Here is a 23,327-nt window from a genome sequence, read left to right as displayed (position 1 = left end):
AGGGAGGCTGAGCCCCCTTGCCGGGTGGCCCTATTTACTCGAGTTGGCCCTTTAAAATGCATAACGAAGTTAATACATTGAAAATGCTATGCACTTGCTGCATGTACACGCACAATTGTGTTTTATTAATGAACCCCTTTATGTTCTTCCACACAATAATATGAGCAGATAAAAAAAAGTCTTGTTGATTAACCATGAAAAGAATCCAATGTAGTAGCTCTTTAACTTCTCCTGGTCTGTCTCACAAATACAATTATTATTTTAGAATATAACATCTGATGGTTTTGCACATACCATTGAAAACAGAATCAGACGTCTTGGCATCATGCATCTTTTGGCTTTGTAACCATATAATTTAATCAGAGTCTCTTTAGTGGTGTAACTTGTTGGCAATTACCCATGGATTACCAGAGCAGGCATCATTACATCATAATGTTAATACTTCCTGAAAATTACACCAATAGATCAAAAATATGTATTCTAAACAAAATCATATCGTTAATACCAAGGAATGTTTCTTTTTTTGCCACTAACCAGTAATTATTCAGTGTCCTAGGATAAATATGATGCTTGTGGGTTTCATCTTTACTGGTTTAAAAATTCAAGGCATTTTCAATAAAAAAGGATAGAAACCAGGTTCCATTTTCAGTTTCAATTTAACAATTTATAATCAGTTTAAAGTATAGGCACAATCATTAGGATAAATATACTGTTAATTATAATATTTACATTTTGCACATGTATTCCTTGGGTTTCTCCAGTTCTGTCCTAAAACACGCCTAAACATACATATGGATTTTGGACCCAAACAAAAATGGAATGTGGGGGTAACATTTAAGCCCAGATTAAGGAGCTCGGGGCCCTGAATCACTTTTACAAAAAGGGCCCCTTTTTTTCCACGTCAACAAAAATTGCAGATTCCTCTCCATTTCTTCATGATGTCACACCCTGTTCATATTAAGTGTTGGCATCGCATTAGGTGCAAAGCATGTTTCACTGTGAAATTAGCACAGTTGGCGGGACTGTTGGCAAGCAGCACATACCCACACCTGGGAAATCCTGTTCTACCCTGCTGTGGTCATAGATAAGACTTCCGGATGTGTCTTTGCTACCAGTATGTCTTGGTTGATATCCCTGCTTCAATTCAGGTGGCTCCATTAAGTGTATCATTAAATAATGACAAGTCAGTGTTTCCTTGAGGACCGGTAATACAGCCATTTGGGAATGAACACATTTGGTGACTTAATACATAGAGCAGCTTGCTATTAAAAGGTTAACTCATTTAGAAAGCTCCTATAAGACAGAAAATAATATTACCACACAACACTGGGGTGGGGAAAACTAGGCACTCAAGCTCCACTAAACTGATGTAGAGTTGCTATCAGCCATTGAACTTGCAGTCCTCTCACCGGCAGGATACAGCCTGTGGCTGGGCACACAACCCTATGTAACATGGAGCAATGAAGCAAAGAAAGAAGGAGCCTCCACTAAGTTTCCCTTTTTAACTCTTATGTCCCCCTCTAAAAGCTAGTTTGCCTTTCAGAATGTCTACGTTTGTCACAATCTCAGTAGGTCCGCATTCAAGGTGCCACCAAAACTTAAAACATGAAATAAAACATCTGTAGGCAAGACTAACACTTGGTGGCATTGTCCAAAGTGAGTAGAACATGCGAGGAGAAGGTTGGGGCTACTGTTAGACCCCTCTCTTTTTGACCTCCTATGTTGAAAGTGAGAAAGTGGTGCTTTAGGCGATACAACCTAAGCACATGTTCATGTACAAAGTGTGTTTCTTTCACAGTACTACATGCCTTCACGCTACTCCTTCCCCTGCCATAAGGTGAAATTATCCCCTACAAACTGAATAACCATCCTTACTCATAGGTTACAATGGCTTGTTGGTGGCAGCTGAATTGCCCTGAAGAGGAGATAACATTAGGGAATTGTGTAAAGCACTAGTTTTGCCACCTCACCGAAGGTTAACTAGATCATACTTTGAGACAGAACATATCCAATACAATTATACTGAACATCATAAAACACAACGTGTAGCTAATTTGAATGCATGAATTTAGTTATGCTAAATACTGGTGGTGCTGTTCTTGGAGCGATTATGTTTCTGTAAGTACTCTGCGCCTGATTCAGATTCAAATTAGCCAGCTTTCTTGCTGTCTGTTCTTGTATAAATTGAGGGTGTGGCGCGGAATACTTTGCTAGTATTCACTAAATATATTTATATAATAAAAGAAAATCAATGTGTAACTAATGCAAAAGGATTTTAAAAAATCCACTCTAAATGATGTTGACTGGTTTAAAATATTAAGAGTTCCGGATTACAAGCATTTTCCAGATGTTTAGTGTAAAGTTCTATTTTTCTTTGTAATTAAATGTCCTCTCAGATTTGAGCATTTCAATGAAACTTAACAGAGCTGCTTACATAAGTTGTTATTGACCAATGCTGCTGGTAATGTGCTTTCTGCTCCTGGAATTAAAAATGTAAATTCTTACAATAACATAAAAGTATTGAACTTGACGCAGATAAAAACTATTAAGCCCATCTAGTGTGCTGATTTTTTTCAGAAATTAAAAACCTTATTCGGTCCTTCACATTGTCTTATAATTAGTATAGCCATATGTCTATTCCATGTATTTTTTAATTCTCTTAGTGTATTAATCTATACCACGTCTACTGCAAAGCTGTTTGTCGTTTCTACCACCTTCTCAGTGAAGCAAAACTTCCCCAGTTGATATACCATGGGAGCATCCCTCTCAACTTACTGTACTCAGGATCTGCATTATTATGCCTCCACATCATGTTACCCTAATTTTGCATCATGCTAGGCACGTACCCAATGTGCCTAATGAGAAATCTGCCCCTTTATGATGGACTAAGTCAATCCACAGATGTGACTATACTTGTTAGTGGCATTATAGCCAATTGTATGGTTCTAGCCAGGGCTGGCCCTACCATGGAGCAGAGTGGGGCAATTGCCCCAGGCGGCACTTTTGAAGAAGCGCTTTTTTTTTTTGTATTTTTTTTTTAAGAGGAGAGAGAGGGGCGCCAAGTGGTTTTCGCTTACCCGCTCGGCGCCCCTCTCTCTCCTCTGTGAGCCCTCTAGCTCGGTCTCGGTGCCGGCCTGTAATGCTGAGCGCCGGAAAATGATGTAATTTCCGGCGCTCAGCGCATCATTTCAAAAGGTTATTAAAATGCACAGCCTTTAGCTTTATTAATAAACACAGTACCTGCATTTTTGTCCATACTTCCTTTGGTGATAAACCTGCCATACGTCAGATAAGTTGTATAGTTTGTAGATATGCTTTTGGCATTTCTAGTTTTCCTTTTAACACTTATTTCTTCTTTATCAAACTACTCCCCCCACAAATAAAATAGAATAACTGTAGACAATGTGTATGATACAATAACAGAATCCCATGTACAATATAGTAAATCTAGTAAAGCTATATGCCAAATGCACCAGAAAAAAACAAAACTTTAGGAATTAGTAAAATTACAAAAAAGGATATGAAAGAATACTATTGGCTAATGGCCAAAGCCAATTATGCTCGGTTTATTTGTTTCACTATGTATCACATCATCAATATATCTCTACTTACTAAAGGTCTGCCAGTTATACAGTCTTAAATATTAATCTTGTTCTTATCATAAGACCACTGTTAGCGAAAATATTATGATACAAACAATAGTCTCCAACTCAGGGGCGTACCTAGAGTATTTGGCACCTGGGGCGGATCCTGTATGTGGCACCCCCCCCACACACTTTAAAACTGCATAGCTTCTATTGTTATATACTGGCACAGACATTGAAGGTGGTACAGCATTACTGTTATTATATACTGAGGCAGACATTGACGGGGGTACAGCATAACACCTATCACTATATACTGAGGCAGACATTGACGGGGGTACAGCATTACAGCTATCACTATATACAGAGGCAGACATTGACAGTGGTACAGCATAATCCTTATCACTATACATTGAGCCAGACATTGACAATAGTGCAGCATAACTCCTATCAATATATACTAAGCCAAATATTGATGTGGTGTAGGCCTACCACTTCATTGTCTGGCTTAGTAGTAGGGATGCACCGAAACAAATTCTGGACTGAAACCGAAAATGCAGCATTTACCTGGCCGAAACCAAATATGACCCCCCCACCATAAAAAAAAATCTCACACTTTTAAGTAAGTAACACACCATATGATTGTTAACAACAATCACACTCCTATCATGCCCAGGCATACCCAGATTCCAGCATGTACTAGCTGACTTGGCATGATAGGCGTATGATTGCTAACATTAATGCATTCTCACAAACTCATTAATTATATCCCTCATTGAGACAATTCATCCATTCTGTCACTCATTCTCACAATGCATCCACACATTCATTTATTCTCTCACTCATTCTCACTGTTTATTTATTCCAATACACTTTCTACCCCCCTCAATCTCACTGAATGCTTTCCTACCTTTCCTCTGTCACTTTTCTCCTTACAGCAGTCAGCTCCTTTTCCTCCTCTTCGCTTTTCTTCTGTCTCCTTCTTGTTCAGGGGGCACGGACAGCGGTGGGCACGGCTTCGGTGTTGTGCGCCGGCAGGGGAGGGCTTGCAGCCTAAGGCCTGGGGGGGCAAGTCTAGTCAAGTGGCCCATCGCGCCACCAAAGTGGCTGCGAGAGACATTGAAAGCGGGCGTTGTGCGGCAGTCACTCCACGTGCACGCACCACGCCGCCCAATGGCCACGCCTCAGCTCTTCATCCCACCCCTTTTAAGACGTGGGACGAAGAGCTGAGGCATGGCTGCACAACGCAGGGGCGTACCTAGAGTATTTGGCACCTATGGCAGATCCTGTATGTGGCACCCCACCCCCCACACACACTTTAAAACTGCATAGTTTATATGGTTAGGCAAACATTGACAGGGGTACAGCATAATTGTTTTCATTATAGACTTAGGGATTACGCTGTACCACCGTCAATGTGTGCCTATACATTGAGCCAGACAATACTGCAGTACAACCCCTATCACTATATACTAAGCCAAACATTGATATGGCGTAGGCCTACCATGTCAGTGACTGGCTTAGTATATAGTAGGGATGCACCAAAATGAAAATTCTGCTTTCACTTGGCCAAAACTGAAAAAAAACAAAAAAAACTTTTAAAAACTTTATTAAAAGTAACACACCAAAATTAGACATAAATAGTCAATAACAATATTAATATATATATATATATATATATATATATATATATATACACACACACACACATATATATATAATTAACAACAATCACAATCCTATCATGCCCAGGTTCTAGCATGTGCTGGCTGACTTAGCATGATAGGAGTGTGATTGCTGTTTGCAATTATATATATATATTAATAGTGTTATTGAATTTTTCTGTCCAATTTTGGTGTGTAATTTACTTTTAATAAAAGGGTTGTTAACACACCAAAGTTGGACAAAAAACTGATAACAGCAATCACACTCCTATCATGCCTAGGCAGCCAGTACATGATGGAATCTGGGCATGATAAGAATGTGATTACAGCCTCCTTATGCCATGCTATCCCCCCACACTTACACATCCATGCTATCTGAAACCCTCATTCACAAACATTCAGCATAACACCCATCACTCTCACACTTAATAATTTGCTATTTTCCTACCTTTCCTCTGTCACTGTCACTTTTCCTCCTCCTCTTCATTCTTCATCATCTTCTTCTGTGTCCTGTCCTTCCGGTGCGCGGAAGATGGTGGGCGTTGCTTCAGTGTTGTGCGCCGGGATTTGACATCAAGTCCCGGCGCACAGACACAGTTGCCGTGCGCATCATCTTTGGAGACATGCCGGCACCCCTCAGTGAGCTGCACCCCGGCGGACCGCCCCCCGCCAGGTACGCTACCCTGCCCAGCCCACCCCTGTGCGCCGGGATTTGACAACAAACCCCGGCACACAGCAGCAGTTGAGCGCGCATCGCAAGGGAGCGGTATCGGAGGTCTTTAACAGACCTCCGGCTCCCTTGAGTGATTTTAAGCCGGTTAAAGGGAGATCCGTGATCTCCCCAACCGAGCCTGCTCCTCCAGCGGTGGACATAACTGTCCGTCTCTGGAGGGGTGCCCGGTGCCGGCAAGTTGGCACCCCCCTGATGAGCGGCATTTTCTAGCCTTTTGCTATATTCTTTGAAATTCATTCAAATATTTCTTATGTATCGCTTAACCATGGCACTTGATAATGATCTCTCAGTACTTTACGCACAACTGATATCACACCTAAAAATGAATGTCTTACAAATCTCTTTGGGTAAATGCCTACAATAGTCATAGGTTTGAATATAACAAAATGTATACATTTTAAAACATATATATATATACCATATTAAAGCCCATGGTACTGATTTCTTCAAGATTTACAAATTGTTGTGTAACTTGGTATAAAAATGTATGTTGTTGGAAACAACAACTGTAAACTGTAAAAATATTGTTTCAAGATTACGAACAATGGAGTAAATGCCCTCAATGACTTGTCAACTCAATAAAAATAAATGACACTGTTTGCTTTTGTTCAATGGGTTCCATGGATACAGCACATAACAGAATTCATTTATTTACAAAAAAATGTTCTTCTGTCATTATGACTAGTATTGGGATGGCTGTACCCATTGCTGTCTGGTATGGTACATTCTTCCACATGCTGGTTCTCTAAAGATTCCATGTTGTCTGGTTTCAGATGTTCTTGGCAAACATGAATGTCTCATGTTTTCTAGTGGTCTGGCTTTGAATGTTTCTGGCAGACCTGTCTGTCTCAAGTTTATTTTTATTTGGGACATTGCAGTCAAGGTTGTCCATGAAAACTTTGTTTTTTTTTTATTCTACTTAAGAAAAATAAATAGAATCTGATTATCTTTTGACTTCTGAAGTCTAATCAAGGCTATGAGTAATTTAACTTCTATTTCACTTTTTATGGCTTTTAGAAGAATGGTTTTTGCCCTCCATAGCCCTTTGAGATGTTTATGTAAGAAACTAGATTTAAGAGTAAAGAAGTGCATACCCACAATTTTAATTGTAATAAGATATGAAAACGTAATGTGGGTGCTAGATGTATAGATGCTGCAAGCATATAATTAGGAATCAATGGTACTCTGGTGTCCTCTTTCCTATTGACAACACATGGAGATCAAATGGAGATCTACCCAATTGCATCATAAGATCTGGACATGAGGCCAGACCAATCAGTGGAAACCAGCCAGTGGAAAAAAAAGTAAAGGGTTCCAGTTGTATCCACTAAATAAACCGATGTAACAATTTAACTTACATGTACACCAAAAGGAAAGATTAGATCTTAAATTCTTTTTCTCAAGGTCTGTATTCATTCTCTGCTGGATTGGAGTCTTTCCTCTCACACTGATCCTAGAGGTACTGAAAAGTTTCAGTGACCACTGAATAGTAAACTACGTGTACAAAATAAGTTATGATCACCAGGTATTTTAAGAAACTTAATCTTGAATCCTTTCTATATGAACTCAAGTATCACTCATGACACAGATTAAGCCCTATCCCAGATCTAGACTGTGCAATTGAATACTTTCAGTCCGAGTTTTTGCAAGTCTGGAATACATGTCACACTGCGTCAAGAGCAAGTAAAAGACTCATCAGGGACCTTGGGTTACAGCTGACTGACTTAGATGTACCAACTTAGAGATTCATTGTGGTAAATAGCACTGGCTCCATGAACGATCACTGTGCTTATCAACAATTGTGAAATACATACACAAAACAAACAAAAATGGCAAAGGCTCAATACTTGAGAATAACAAATCAAACCCAAGAAGTTTTTGGAAAGATCATAAGTAACATATAAAGCCTCCCAAACCACTCCCAACCCAGCACTGCCCATGTGAAAAAAAACCTGCAAAACCCCCTAGATGTAGCATAATTATTTTGTCGGATGCGCCACCACCTTAATTGGTAAGTAAGTTAATGAAAGACATTCAGAAACGACAATGCGGATTGGGCCCCAACTATTTCATCAGACCCCACTAACAGCCTGTGAGTGTCATAATTAAATGGAAAATGAACACCAATCTGGATATGAGCAAATCCCAGTGATGTTGCTGAAGCTCACTGCGCCGGCAATAGCTCAACCCTAATCAATGAATCCTTGGTGACTGGATACATCCCCAATCAACCAAAACCTTTGTCGAGTTGAGAAGAAGTGATCGGGAATTAATTAGATTATATGGGCAGCCACCAATCTCATCTTCTATGAACTACACTTTAAAATGAAATCTCTCCAAAACAATTACCATGACACCCAAAAAAGATTTAGCCATTGATTGTGAATTTAGTTATGCTAAAGCTGTGACTGTTCCCATTTATTGTATTTTTTCAATTGGCAGATCTGCTTTTTTCACTTATAGAAAAAACAGCTCAATGAACAAAAAAATAACACCGATCACCCAATTTCTCTCTGTAATAACACATGTTGTTTCTAAAAAAAATGTGCTTTTAAGTCTATCAAGCATTTTTATGTATGTCTGCTAAAAGTGCTTTTTCAATTTGTATCACTGCCAACCACTTACTTTAAAACCCCCGAGACTCACATTGCTCCTGTTACACTCATAGTATGTATTGCTTGCTTTCCAAGCCGTAAATTGTTTGAGATCTTATAAAATCGTGTGTGTTTCTATTGCCAAAAAGATCTTGCACCTGCAACTCTAATGCTAAAATGCCAAAAGGTAATGTTTTAACTATATTTTCTTAAAATGGGTTTAACAATAAAAACTGGTCACCTAAAAAAAACACTATATTAATATATATCAAAATAATTTTTACATATATATTCTAATATTCCAGATTCCAACAATTCAACCATTGTTCAAATTACGCTATTCAATTGTTTTTCGACTTACCGTACCACCCTAAAATTCTTCACTTTTCTACCATCTTCCTCCCAATATGTGGTACATACTTATTAATGCACAGAACCTCTTTTCTTCTTTAAATAGTGGATTTTTTAAAATTTACAAAACAAGCTGAACCTCAAAAGTGGACTGGTGAACACTGGTATCTGTGTAGGTTTGCAACATTCAGGAGAAGGCAGTGAGAATTTTTTTTTCATACCTCGACCTGTCTCACAAAGTTGTGCAGGGCTGGAGAATGGATTATAAAGAGGTCTATACCAACTGGCCAAGACTAATGTAAATGGGACAGATAAATGTGGGACTTCTGATATCTCCATCCGCCCATTGAGCTGTGTCCCACCAGGGACCCTGATGAGGGGATGTATTCTTTTTCTGCAAAAGGTGAGGGAAGCCATTAGAGGAATAGGCTTGAGCAAGACAAAGATAGATCCTGTAGATAGACATGGTACAGTATAACTTTGTATTAACATCTACTTATAGATCTACTTAGGCTTCACTTTACGTACAAGCACTGATAGAAGTTATTGTCCTCTTTGTGATCCGTTGTATTCTAGTCAGTAATACTTAAGACCCTTCAGATTTTTTACTGAATAGTAAAGCCACCAACTAAAGTCCTCAATGTTTTAATTTTCAAAATATGAACTTTACACCTAGAAATTTCCCAATTCTGGTCCCTTAAACTCCCCCCTACTGTTTTCATAGGAAGCATTTGACGGGATACACCCCAATAAACTTATCTGAATTGCCTCTTTTTGCTTACTGACTATAGCAGAAGAGAATGATTTTTTTTTAGTTTATATATCTATATCTATATCTATATCTCTCTCTCTCTCTATATATATATAGATAGATATATAGATATATATATTAAATAACACCTAATTTTCAAAATGGGCATTTTGAATTGTGGGACAATTTTGTTTTGGGTTCGTCCCGAGCTACTCCTTTACTCCTTCCCCAGCTGCCATCTTCACTGACTTTGAGACACATAGTGTCTTTTATAGAAGTCTATGGAGACTGTTGGTTTGGCACAGCCTCCATAATGTAAATAGGCCATTTGGGAGAGCACCCTTGTAACTGTCCCATTGAGCAATAGCATGCCAGGGGGCCTCCTCACCCAAGACAGACTGTTGCCCCCATGGACCTGCCACCCTAGTCAGCCCAGGGGATAGGGCTTTACTGCGAATTTGTGACCTATCAATAGCTTTTTATGTAAAAGTAGGGTATATCATAAAAAATAATGTATTTCATTTACATTATTCAAGTACATGTCATGCTATTTCTGTGCACACAATATTGTGACTTTTAGGGCTATAAAACACTACATTAATACCCAAGCATCAGAAACCACTGTCTCTAGGCAACGCTGCATAAATGGCAGTATTTCAACACCAGTCTGGTCGGCCGTTCCTCTTAAGTCCCTTGTCCTCACTCTTACGCTCACATCTTGTGAGGAAGTGGCACATAATGGTTAAGTTTTCAAGAAAGTAAATATACATTTATGTGAAAATGTCTACTGGGCAATTTCAATGCAGGTGTTCCGTGATGTCATTTTTTTTTATTCATCTGCTTTAAATGGAAACGGACATCTGTTTTCAGTCTGCAGTTATAAGAATCAAATGTTTCTTTGGAATATGAGCTTTAAAAGCATGAATCATAATTGTGTTAAAGCAAAAATAAACATCAAATTTACAATTTATACAAGGCAGGTGAAACCAAACTAAGAAATTTAAGGACAATTTCATTAATAAATTGTTGAATTACTTTAAAGTATGTGCAGCCTGTGTGTTGTATCCATTGATAGAATCATTCATATGATACCACTGGGAGATATTACCCAACGTTTGTGTTGACTCTGGAGAGCCAATTTGTATTGTATATTGTAAAGTTATTTGGAAATTGTTAGACCATTCATAGGCCTTAAATCTTTATATGAATGCTGCTAAAATAAATAATTAAAACAAAATGATTGTAGCATATCTACAAAAATGGGGTGCATCAAGTTTTGAAAGGGGATCTAGAATATGTACATACCTTGGAGCTTTCCAGGCTTTATGGCTGATTACTTGAGTATATGGGCAGCCTTTGATCTCTGGATGTTAGGGGAGACTCAACCTCTGCCATTGTTAAGGGAATTGTCAATAACAATATAGCAGCCTCCATAACACCCCCCAATGTCATTAAATAAAGGGTTTGGCTGCAGGAAATTAGGAATTCATAATATTGCAGAGGATGAAACTTTAGTAATTTATATGGAAATGATAATGGTTGTAGCAGTGCATGGTGTATCATGCCAGACTTAGGACTTGTTAAGCAAGGGCAAACATTGTTCAATCGTATTGAGCGTTGTGTAAGCTTCTCTTATCACTGATACTATCAATCAAGCAAGTAGGAGATTTAATTCTCTTCCTGGGGCCCCTAATAATGACAAATAAATTGGATGCTTTTCTCTGGACTGCTGTCCTTTAAAAATAAATCCAAGCATGGTCTTGAGAGTGAGGAAACATAAGAACACTTCCTGGAGTGGCTGAAATGGAGAAAAATATCAACTGACAAAGCACAAAATCCCATGGAGGTCATAAATGTAAGACTGACATAACAAACCTTTTTACCCAAAGATGTCCAACTGGATGAAAACTTCCCTTGTAGTAGATGTCATTGGAGTCCTTTTGACTGCAAGAAGTCCTAGGCAGCTGCTTTTCTTCTTGGGACCAAATTGCTTGGGCAGAAAGATTTCCCACATGCGTTCCCCAGCCCAGGTAGTCATAAGACCCAAGGGGGTCATTATGAGAAGGAGAGGCGCCTTTTTTTCTGCAAAATGGATTAACCAAATCTTCTTTTGTTTGTCTTCTGGAACAAATGGTGATATATATGAACAAGCACAGAATACGTATCATTTGTGCTGGAACCATATGGCTTTTCCCAATATATGATTCTGCCCAAACTTTGCAGGAGCAACAGGATACAGCACACATGTTCCTGGAGAATAACTTTTGAATTTTCCAAGACCAGCCAGTTGTCTAAAAAGGGAACTCTTTCACTTCTCCACCACCAGGAGTGTGGGTAAAGGGGATAAAGATAGGCTAAATCCCAAACCCCGAAATTGCAGATGTAGAAGCTGGTTGCCTAGTGGCATAGCAAACCTCTTAAGTCTACAGTTAGACAAGAGCCTCTCAAGGCATAGGGTTCTAGAAACACTGAAGAGTAAACTTCCTTGCTACTGGGAATCAGTGGCAGGACTAATTTTGCAATTAGTCTGTGACCATATCCCTTAAAAGTGTCTTGTTGACTGCATCTAGAGTTCTGGAAATCAGGAAACAAAAACCTATGCCAGACCTACGATTGGCAGTTGTCTCAAAGGCACTTTTCTAAGATAAACTTTTTTTGATACTCTTCGATATATTTAGGATATGATCCAGATGTTTCCATTACTCCAAAATCATGGAGCAAAAAGGTTAATGCACATGAAATATATCCATTATCCATATTATAAAAGAATATATAGTAGAAACCAGCTTTTACTTTTTTAACTGAAAAAAAAAAAAATCGGAATCTTCTGTATATTCAATTCTCTCTCTTTTTCCAATGAAGCGGATTCTTGAGAAAACCCCTCTTGATTAAAGAGGAAAATCTGGACCCTGCCTGGAGTTCAGAACTTTATTTAAGAGATAAAAATAAAGGTTCTGGTTTGCCAACTGCTTAGCTCTAATACAATCTTCGTGGAGTCACAAATTGTCTTAGAACACTCACACAGGTGAGATTTAGTCTTACTCTGTAGTCTTTGAAGAAGTCACCTTAACGTCTAAAGATTGACCCTCACTTACAGTCTGACATCCTGTGAAAAACAATAAATCAGATCAGATAAGAGCAGTAACAAGAAATCCACTTGCAGCGGCAGAATAAAAGAGCTTTAAATTGGGAGATGGCTGAACGCCAGAAGTGCCAAGTATCAGAACAGCCAAGCAATAGGGCCTGAACATTAGCAGATGGTTGAAATTGCAAGAATTTCATCATCTTTGTTCACAAGGGACTCCCTGCAGCCTGCCAACATCCACTGCACCAGCTTTCAAATAGGCCCTACTACCTACCAATAGTCACACCGGGGGCCTGCGGGTAAAGGGGAAACAATGGGCAAAGGTCTTACTGAGGCCCAAAATCCACAATGAGGTCCCCAGAGGTGAAAAAAAATTAAGAAAGGGGGGTTTAGCCTACTATGGGAAAATGGCGGAGGAAAAAGCACCAACCAAGTGGCTTACAAAAATAACAGCAGATGAGAGACCTACCTACGAAAGGTACAGAAAAACTACAGAGATGTGGGAATTGGAATCACAAACAAGTCCTTAGAAAATAACAAATGCGGGTAAGGGGGAGGTTCCAGTGGTGTTATAATTCCCAGCCATATCTGGCTAGACAGAGATATCTTCTCCTCTTCATTTTACCAGGAATGACAATCATGGGCAGACTGAACATTTTTATCTGCAGTCAAAGTCTATGTTTCTACAGTGACATCTAGTGGCTCACTGGTGGAAAGCGTTGCTACCGGCATAGATACATTAAGCATTTTTAATACCGTGTTTGTTACTTAACATTACAGTTATTTATATAGTTACATTTACATTTATTTAGAGAGTGTCTGTTGAAAATATGTAACAATGACATTAAAGTTGACAATATAGAGAACTGACAATAACATTAACAAATGTTAAGACAAAATGCCTGACGTTAGCCTTAATGAAGAGATAAAACCTGTAGCAATATAATATTAAATGCAGATTATACATTTCTAAGAAAAATTATCTAGAAAAGCCTTATCAGTTTCCCTTTGTATGTTATATATTTTTTTCCAAAAACTTCAGTTTTTTTTTTTTGTCATCCTGGGAAATATGAGTGCCACTGAATATAGAATGTGTTAAGAATATTTATAATTTACAGATACATTATTATTAGTGGCGAGCATATGGGCTCCTCATTAAGTAAACAATTCCAAAAAAGGCTTTTAATTGTCCCGCTATCTTTCTCTACACTGGAAGTCTGCAATGCTTTTAACTGCTGTCACTATGAACACAGCTATGATTTTTTTAAAAAAAATATTTGGGTTTATTCAGTTTCACAAATATTTTTACAGTCACATATTAAAAAAGGAAAAATAACATAAGAAGAATATCTATGATAATAAGTTAGCATTTTATAAAAACTCCACTTTCGCACCATATAGATCTTACGTCGGTAGCTTGAATTAAATATAAATTGATTTTCCGCCTTCTAAAAGAGTTGCAGATATCCCTGTCGTTGCACGGGACAAAACAAGATAATTCTGACTAAAATATGAGTAAAATACGCTGCGCCCAGAAAATTGACAAAACTCCAGCACCGCACCTCCTAGTGTCTCATTACTAGAAAGGAAAGAACAAGAATAATATAAAAGTAGGGAGGTGCGCTGTGACCACACAAAATAAAACATAATTTATCTCATAATTCTCAGATGATACAGGAGTAGGTGCAATTCAGCATGTAAAAGAAAAACATAATAAAGTGTAATATGTATATAAAAAATGGTTAAACTAACCAATACCCAAGTGGCCACTCACTTTTTGGACTGTCAATTGTTAAGGGGTTAAAGCAAGATGTCACTTGTTGAGAAGTGCGATACTCTGCTGAGCAAGGTAAGTTTTCTCTGGGAAAGCATATGAAGTGATGTGTCTGCAAAGCTTTCGTAATATCGCTTAAGGACCAGGCGTTTTGCTGGGTCAACGACAAGAGCGATCGCACAATCTGTCTTTGCCTTAAAAAAATCATGGGCAGCCAAGGCTCATTGGTGCACGTAGGGGAAGGCTGGCCCACGAGGTCAAATCCAACAGAGGAGCTAATGTAGCCCAAATTGATGAAAAAGTTAATGCTGGTTCTGATAGAAAGGAATCAAAAGCGCATCTCAGTTTGTTGCATATGGGGCTACTGCAGACCAGCCAGGGTGCCCATGCTGACCCCTGTCCACTGCTCAAAGTGCCTTTAATGGCCACATGAGCATAAGAACTGGACCACAGAGCAATGCAAGGGGGCCTGATTATTTTTTTTTTACATCACGTGGGCCGCTGGGCACGTGTCTCTTACCTGGAAGACACATAGCATCAGGAAGCACTATGGGAGGAAGGCAAGCCGGCAGAAGCAGCATGATGTTTTGGCCAACGTTCTGCTGGGAAACTTAGGATCTAGTGATGCCTGGTTCATGAACGAATCGTTCTTTTAAACCGATTCTTTTCAATGATTCGGATGAATCAGTTCAGTAGACTGAAAGATTCATTTGTAACAGTTCAGTCTGTGAATCATGAACTGCAGGAACTTTGATTCATCAGTTCACTGAATCGCTCAGAGGAACGCTGAATCAACCAAAATGATACTTTCATAAATACAGGATTAATCTTCACTGCCCCCAGGATTCAGATTCCGCTTTGTTTGCCTTATTTAACTGCATAGTCCTTACCGCTAAATTAACCCTAAAGACCCCATTAACCATAACGGCCCCTAAATTAACTCCAACCTCCCCTAACTTTCAGCACCCCAAATATTAATCTTATACTTACTATAACTATGTACTTACTGTGAGTTTAGTTGCCAAGTAGGAGGATTCATAGACTATAATGAAAGAGGTGGGACCAATCGTCAGTGTGACTGCAGGGAGGGACTGGGAAGCAGTAACTGCTGTGAATCACAGTGAGTAAAGCGGTTCGTTTCAATGAATCATTTCACCAAACTTCCCATCGCTACTAGGGTCCTGCCATTCATGCATTATTGCAGACCATGGACATGGTATTCTCAGACAGCATTACCCTATTTAAGCAGGATAAGAGGCCCCTGCCACAAAGCAAAAATGGTTTACAAACAGTTTGAGGAACACAACCAGATCAAGACAAGTCTGATCCATGGGAGCCCCACCTCGCAACTTAAAGCATCTGCTGCTAATGTCTTGGTGCCAGATACCACAGCACAGCTTCAGGTCTATTACTAGACAGACGGGACAGTACCGTTTTGGTGGCAAAATTAGGTAGGTGGTCATAATGTTAAGGCTGATGGATGTATATTGGATTATACATAAAAGGAACAAGTGCAAACACCCCAATTTTAGCGAGATTGAATTGGTTTTGTAATTACACAACGATGCCTGTGAAGTAAGATATTTTAGAGATGCTAAAAAGACACATTGCTACATATTTTATTTATGGTCTGTAAGTGCATTAGAAAATATGTAGATAAATACAGATTGAGGACAAATATCACTTTATAAGCCATGGTGTTATATACATCATTTACTCTGGGCAGTTAAGAAAGAAGTCAACAAGCTTTGTGAAAATGTCGTCATTGAATCCTTTGATATTGTCCCCTTCTACAGTTTCGTACAGAGGCTCGCTTTGTGTTCCCCAGCAAATGTTCTTGCGGGAGTTATTTACGTCAGAATCAACTGACAAAGCCAGCGTGTTTAGCTGGTAACAGAAAAAGGAAAAATATTTTCCATCTGAAATAATAGCCTGGGACACAAAGGGCCTTGTCACATCGGACTGACTCCAAAAACCTGAAGAAGCAAGAAATAAATTGGTTAAAAACACATCTAGAAGAAAAAAAAAAAAAACATTTTGCAGCAAACAACAGAATTCCATTAATCTAAAAAAAAAAAAATGTCCTGCTGTAAAAACATCAAACCTTCTTTAGTCCCTGGTCTTGTCTTAGATTCAGGATATCCCTGATGGGCCGTATGCCCATCCCATGCATGTTTAAATAAACCACTGTGTTAACCTGAACTATTTCTGCTGGAAGTCTACCATTCTCTCAGCAAAATGAGACTTCCTTACATTACATCCAAGCCTCTTACTCGCTAGCTTTAGATTATGACATTTTCCAAAACACTTCTGCCCCTTTCACCTTATTTCCTTCTTGTACTTTGTTTACTCTGTGTATTTACATGCATTACCACATTCTTCCACTCTCTCTTCTCAAGGCCTTAGAAGTAGTCACTCCCAAACCCTCTCGCTCGTTATCTCATTGGGCCCTTTCCCTCATATCCTAATAAACCGTGTCATAGTAGTGCACACATAATATTTTACCAAAAAAGAAAAACACAAGTGCTTAAAAAAACTGTATATACAGTAAGAGCTAGAACAGTATAGTCTTTATAGAGCACCAGGAGATTCCGTAGCTCCATTACAACAGGGAAGCGTAAAAATGGAACATTAAAATTGACAATAATGACATTTGGGGGGGTTCTTTCAACACACACTAAGAAACAATCACACACACACACACACACGAGTGTATTAGAGAGGGGAAATGTCCTATATCAAGAATCCATATTCATTGGTGGGTCTGTATGTTGAAGCATGTGTGTTTGTATCAGTCCTTACTGTTTCACTGGTGGAAAATAAACTCTCACTCTCTTCTGACAGACACAGCCATCCTTACCTTGATACATGGCTTGTGCCCCAGTCCATGCAAAGAGACTGGCAATACCATTAGACCTCAGAAAAACTTCAATCTGTTCAGCAAGATTTTTCCTTTCAAACCTTTCCCTTTTGAACTTATCTGGGACCAAATGAATTTGTGTATGGCCAAATTTACATGGGTCCTCGGTTAGGGAACCTAAAGAAATGGGAGGGGAAAAAAAACCATTAGATTATTAGAATAACGCATTGGAATGAACAATATAGTAATACAAAATACATTTGTTGGAGTACAACTCATAAGGTCTTTGTTGCTGTTGTGAGGACCTAATGCTGCAGGGATATAATTTGAAAATCACTTTAAAACTACATTTAAATTATAAAATTATTACCATGTATTACCTAGAATTATTACCTAGAATACCATGCAGACACATCGTTTAAAAATGTTTATAATTTTTTAATTGATATTTAGATTCAACAGGGCTAGCAGTAATCATGTATGGATGCATCCAGTGAAATCGAACCCAATTATCAAATACATTTGGCTAATTGATTTAGTAACTAAAGGGGTTATTACTTTGTCTTATAGGGCCAGGCAGTGTTGGATAAACAAATATATGAAATACACCAGATTCTCAACCTAAATTTAAGACAATAATACGGTTGCATATTATGTAGGGAACAAATATGGAAGAAATGTTTATATAATCATTTATGGTCATACAAAAATTACCTATGAACACCTTGTTATCATACTGTCTTTTGAAGAGAGGCAATCTGCTTGGTTCAAAGGTGATCACGGGAACTTCTTCAGCAACAACATGTTCCAGGGGAACAAACTTAAGAAAAAAGTAAGCAAACACAAGTTTAAGAGTTATGTTTAGCATTAAAAAAAATAAAAAAACGTTCAAGAAAAATCAACAGTAAACAAGACGCACAAGCTACATGAAAACTGATATATAAAGAATCTAATACTTTGTTTTCCTTTAAAGAAATAAATCATACATAAAAAAATATAAGTTTATTACTGCTAAAATAATAAAAAAACAACCAATAAATGAAGTATTAATGTTGTAAGCAATAGATAGATTGTAGGCTTGCAAGAGCAGGTCCCTCTTCTTGCTCTGTACCAGTATGCCTTAACATCTTAATTTTACTGTCAAATTATATGCTGCCAGTTTAAATGTTACTGTTAATTGTTATTGGAATAGAATAGAAGCTGCTGGCACTGTAATAAGTGTAACGGAGCTTTGCTACAATAATAAAGAATAGCGCGTAGTACACATGCATCATACTTCTCTAAGAGGTGTAGGCGTTCTGATTTGGACAAGAGGTTTATCGTCGATCTGAAATCGAATAGGATCCACGCATCCTTTTCTGTGTCCTCGGGGCACCACGGTCTCACCACGGAGCCAATAGAAGTTAACCTCTGGTTTTAAATCTATGTGAAAGAAACGGTATTGAAGATTACTTATAGATAAACATGAATAAATCACTGATAGAACAATATTAGCATGAAAGACTACAGGGATGTAATTTGGGACCTAAAATAGCGATTAACAATATTATAAATAGCAGCTTTGATAACAATAGCAGCCCAACCAAAAAAATAAAAAAAAAATACATGACTACACATTTGTGCAAAAACATTAAATCCGTTCAATCTGCAATTTAGACATTGGTGTTCAGTTAACCCCTATATAGTCTTCCTTCTAGAGCTGAAACAACGAATCGATAAAATCGATAATAATCGATAACGGAAATCATCGATAACGATTTCCGTTATCGATTAATCGAGTGATCAATTCGTTGTTGGAGCACTCGGCTCCTTTTACTTACCTCCGCGAGCGTTCCCCGCTTCTGCTACACGCTCTGCAGTCTCCGCCTTCTAGCTACGTGACGGATGTGACGCGTTCCGGAGGTAAGTATTCTTCATGTCTATGTGCACGGATCGCACAGAGCCACTCGCACAGAGCGAATCGCTCTGTGCGAATGGAGCCACTCGCACAGAGCGGTTCGCTCTGTGCGAGTGGCTCCACTCGCACAGAGCGGTTCGCTCTGTGCGAGTGGCTCCATTCGCACAGAGCGGTTCGCTCTGTGCGAGTGGCTCCATTCGCACAGAGCGGTTCGCTCTGTGCGAGTGGCTCCATTCGCACAGAGCGGTTCGCTCTGTGCGAGTGGCTCCATTCGCACAGAGCGGTTCGCTCTGTGCGAGTGGCTCCATTCGCACAGAGCGGTTCGCTCTGTGCGAGTGGCTCCATTCGCACAGAGCGGTTCGCTCTGTGCGAGTGGCTCCATTCGCACAGAGCGGTTCGCTCTGTGCGAGTGGCTCCATTCGCACAGAGCGGTTCGTGAGTGTGGGTGCAGGGCAGAGTGGGGGTGGGGGTGCAGGGCAGAGTGGGGGTGGGGGTGCAGGGCAGAGTGGGGGTGGGGGGTGCAGGGCAGGAGACTGGGTGCAGGGCAGAGTGGGGGTGGGGATGCAGGGTGTGAGTGTGGGTGCAGAGCAGAGTGGGAGACTGGGTGCAGGGCAGAGTGGGGGTGGGGATGCAGGGCAGGGTGTGAGTGTGGGTGCAGGGCAGAGTGGGTGCAGGGCAGAGTGTGAGTGTGGGGGCAGGGCAGAATGTGGGGGCAGGGCTGGGTGCAGGGCAGAGTTAGAGACTGGGTGCAGGGGCACAGTGCAAAGTGCTGGGTGCAAAGTGCCAGTGCTGGGTGCAAAGTGCCAGGGCTGGGTGCAAAGTGCTGGGTGCAAAGTGCCAGGGCTGGGTGCAAAGTGCTGGTGCAAAGTGCTGAATGCTGGGTGCAAAGTGCTGGATGCAAAGTGCCAGGGCTGGGGCAAAGTGCTGGGTGCAAAGTGCTGGGTGCAAAGTGCCAGGGCTGGGTGCAAAGTGCTGGGTGCAAAGTGCTGGGTGCAAAGTGCTGGGTGCAAAGTGCAAAGTGCTGGGGCAAAGTTTCTTGAACAGTAATAGTCCACCTCTTTTCAGAATGTTTGGGGTTATTTTGTTTCATAAATATTGTGTTTGGGTTCTTGTACTTTGAAAATATTGTTTTTTATTACATCATAACAAAATAAGAATGTTAATGTAAATTTTAAGTTGTTTTTTAACATCCAGTTCATTAAATTCTTTTAAATAAACGAAAAATTTGCATATTGTTTTTTTTATCCGATTAATCGATTAATCGAAAAAATAATCGGCCGATTAATCGATTATTAAAATAATCGTTAGTTGCAGCCCTACTTCCTTCGGTACAATATTTGGATCATGCAGATTTGCTTTCCCTTCTGTGTGATCCATATATTGTGCTGAAGGTAGACTATATAAGGATTATAAGAGGTTACCATATACGTTGTTTCTGCTTCACTTAGTTTTGTCATTTGGTGTATTTAGAAGGTATACACACAGGAGTCTGTAATTCACTATTGTTGTTACTGGAGCCCAGTTAGGCTGCTTATACACACTAGGTTACTAATTGTTAAAATGTGGACACGCGTCTTATTTTCACTTAATTGAGGCATAAAGCGCTATCCTATTCCAGAGCACTGTACAATAGCAAAACAGCACACAAAAAGCGCACACAAAAAAGGAGCAGCACATCACATAAACAGATCACCCTGGTGCAACCGGAAGGTTTTTTTTTCCACATCCCTCACTTAACCGATTTACGCACAGGGTGGAAAATAACCATTTACTAGATGTCTATAGCCTTGATGATAAATTACATGGCAGAGTTCATTATATGCTTAGAAAGTATTTACCTACATTACCATTCAATAGTTTGGGGTCACTTACAAATGTCTGGTTTTCAAAGAGAAGCAAATTTTGTGCGTTATAAAGGGATCGGAAATCCAGCGTAGACAGGGTTAAGGTTATAAATGACTATGGTAGCTGGAAAATGCTAGTTTTAAATGGAACATCTTCATAGGCGTACAGAGCCCCTTTATCACTCCCATCACTCCTGTGTTCAAATGGCACGTTGTCGATCCAAGTTTATAGGCTAATTGATCATTAGAAACCCTTTTTTGCAATTATGTTACAGCCAGACATGTCTTTGCTTTCCACTTAAACGACTAAGTGACCCCAAACCTTTAAGCGGCCGCGTACGTATAAGTGTTTGTACCCATTCACCAGAATCTGCCAATCAGCCAACGGCATTTATTTTAGCAGCTAAAGATATTGCTATCGATCAAATGTCTTGTATCGTTCTCTCGCTGGAATAATACGATTTGCTAACAAAGCATAGAGAGCCCAGCCTGGGACGCCCCTTTGGAGAGCGGGTTATAGCAGCAGATCAGCGATTACCTAGGCTGGCCCGGGTCAGCACAGGGTTGTATTTGGCACAATAACTGTTCAATATGGTTGCCAGGTTAGTCAGGAAGGGAGCCGCTGAGACCTCTTGCAGTCTGTACAGGTAAGTCCGCCCTTTCTTCGCATAGAAATACTCCTGCAGCAAGGCCTCGCACACCAGGGACTTCAGCTGAGACTTGTCCTCTTCCCCAAGGACAGCTTTACCACCAACCCCGGGCTCAGGGGCACTGGAATCACCTCTCTGGGGCAGACCAGGCACGTAGGCCGTTTTTGTGAAGTGTTGGTACCATCTGTCAGCGTTCAGGGCGAAAGTCTGGGGATACACAATGTATTTGAGCCTCTGGAGGCCATTGATCAGCTTCAGCTTCTCGCGGATGTCAGTGAGTGCATGCACGCGGTTATAGTGCTCCTCTATCCGGCGGCGCCTAGAAGCCTTGCTGTCTGCGGTCAGGGATGCTTTGACCGGAGGGTATAGCGACGTGCCGGCTGGGGACACCTTAGGCTCGGTGAGGTGCAACAGATGGTCGGAAATCACGGCAGGTTTCCGTAACTTCCCATACAACCGGTGCGCCGCCATCTTTCATCCAAAAGCCGGCCCCAGCAACATAGGACGCGACCTTCTGCTGCGTTCAGTGATTGGCCCAGTGTGAGTCACATGATGCATGGAGCGCCCAATTAAAGGCTCCAAAACGGAGAAGTCACTTTTAATTGGATAAACACCACCTGACAGAAAAGAATGTCCGCGCGGATTGTATTTGAGAGAGCTGTAGGTCTGCTGTTTCCCAGCGTCATGCTGCCCATAGACTCATGGGAGTTGTAGTTCATCACCAGACGTAGCGCATGGTAGCGAAAATAAAAGGCTGTCCTACGGAATGTCAGATGAGTCATTTGTAGTGAGTTCGTACATCGCTCGTACCGCAGTGCGGCGCTCTGTATGTGCTGTTCGGCCATATGTTAAAATGGTATGCGGTAAAGAGCTGCCACATGTGCTAATATGACCTTCTCACACATAATAATTATTATTTATTACCATATTCCTGGCAAAGTTGGCACCTTTTGTGTAACTGTGCAATATAATCAGACGTACGTGTGGATTTTACACAGGAAGTGACAATGTTCGAAGTGTGTAGATCTGCACAGGGAGGCCTCTTCAACCAAGCTTGTTACGCCCTTGTCCATGGGAGCTGATGGGATACACCCAAAGTTATTAGCAGGCTTATTTAACCAGTCACTGTTAGCACTGTGAGTAGTTAAAGAGGATTGGAAGTAGGCAATTGTTGTGCTTCATCACAAAAACGAAGACCAAGCCAACTACGAACCAGTTAGCCTTACGTCAAATTAGTGGAAACCGTTCTATAGGATTGTTAAACAACTACCAAGAGATCTTGTCAAACTGACTTAATTTACTTCTTTGAGTAACTAAAATAATACACCATGGAGGAGCTGTTGATATATCCTATTTGGATTTCAGTAAGGCATTCGTCACTGTCGCCCATGTAAGACTGATAAATGGCATGTTGGATGTTAAAATAGTTGAATGGATAATGCAATGGTTGAGTGACAGGAGACAGAAGCAGGATTGGCCCAAGACTGTGCTACATGGGTCCAAGGATGAAATGTGGGCCCCGGCAACCACCAAAACCGTG

The 23,327-nt window shown here is 40.1% G+C and overlaps 1 protein-coding gene across 1 annotated transcript; it reads right to left on the bottom strand.

Moving 5' to 3' along the window:
* Positions 1-16,139: 16,139 nt before the first annotated feature.
* MRPS30 (mitochondrial ribosomal protein S30) lies at positions 16,140-22,286 on the bottom strand. The gene is made up of 5 exons (XM_053457950.1): positions 21,676-22,286; positions 18,673-18,818; positions 18,111-18,216; positions 17,397-17,573; positions 16,140-16,512 (listed from the first exon to the last, which is right to left on the bottom strand). Exons 1-5 carry the CDS (start codon positions 22,256-22,258, stop codon positions 16,250-16,252), a joined length of 1,275 nt encoding a protein of 424 aa, XP_053313925.1. The 5' UTR covers positions 22,259-22,286; the 3' UTR covers positions 16,140-16,249.
* Positions 22,287-23,327: the final 1,041 nt, after the last annotated feature.

The sequence above is a fragment of the Spea bombifrons genome, chromosome 1, assembly GCF_027358695.1.
Source record: "Spea bombifrons isolate aSpeBom1 chromosome 1, aSpeBom1.2.pri, whole genome shotgun sequence".
Lineage (NCBI taxonomy): Eukaryota > Metazoa > Chordata > Amphibia > Anura > Pelobatidae > Spea > Spea bombifrons.
Note: the sequence above shows the minus strand (reverse complement) of the source record. Positions and strands in the feature narration are given on the sequence as shown.

Excerpts from the sequence above, each read along its gene's own strand:
- MRPS30 (XM_053457950.1), bottom strand. The coding sequence starts at position 22,258 with ATGGCGGCGCACCGGTTGTATGGGAAGTTACGGAAACCTGCCGTGATT. Across the intron at positions 18,819-21,675 it reads GCTGACCCGGGCCAGCCTAG|ATTTAAAACCAGAGGTTAAC; the intron begins GTAATCGCTGAT and ends TCTTTCACATAG. Across the intron at positions 16,513-17,396 it reads GGCACAAGCCATGTATCAAG|GTTTTTGGAGTCAGTCCGAT; the intron begins GTAAGGATGGCT and ends TTGCTTCTTCAG.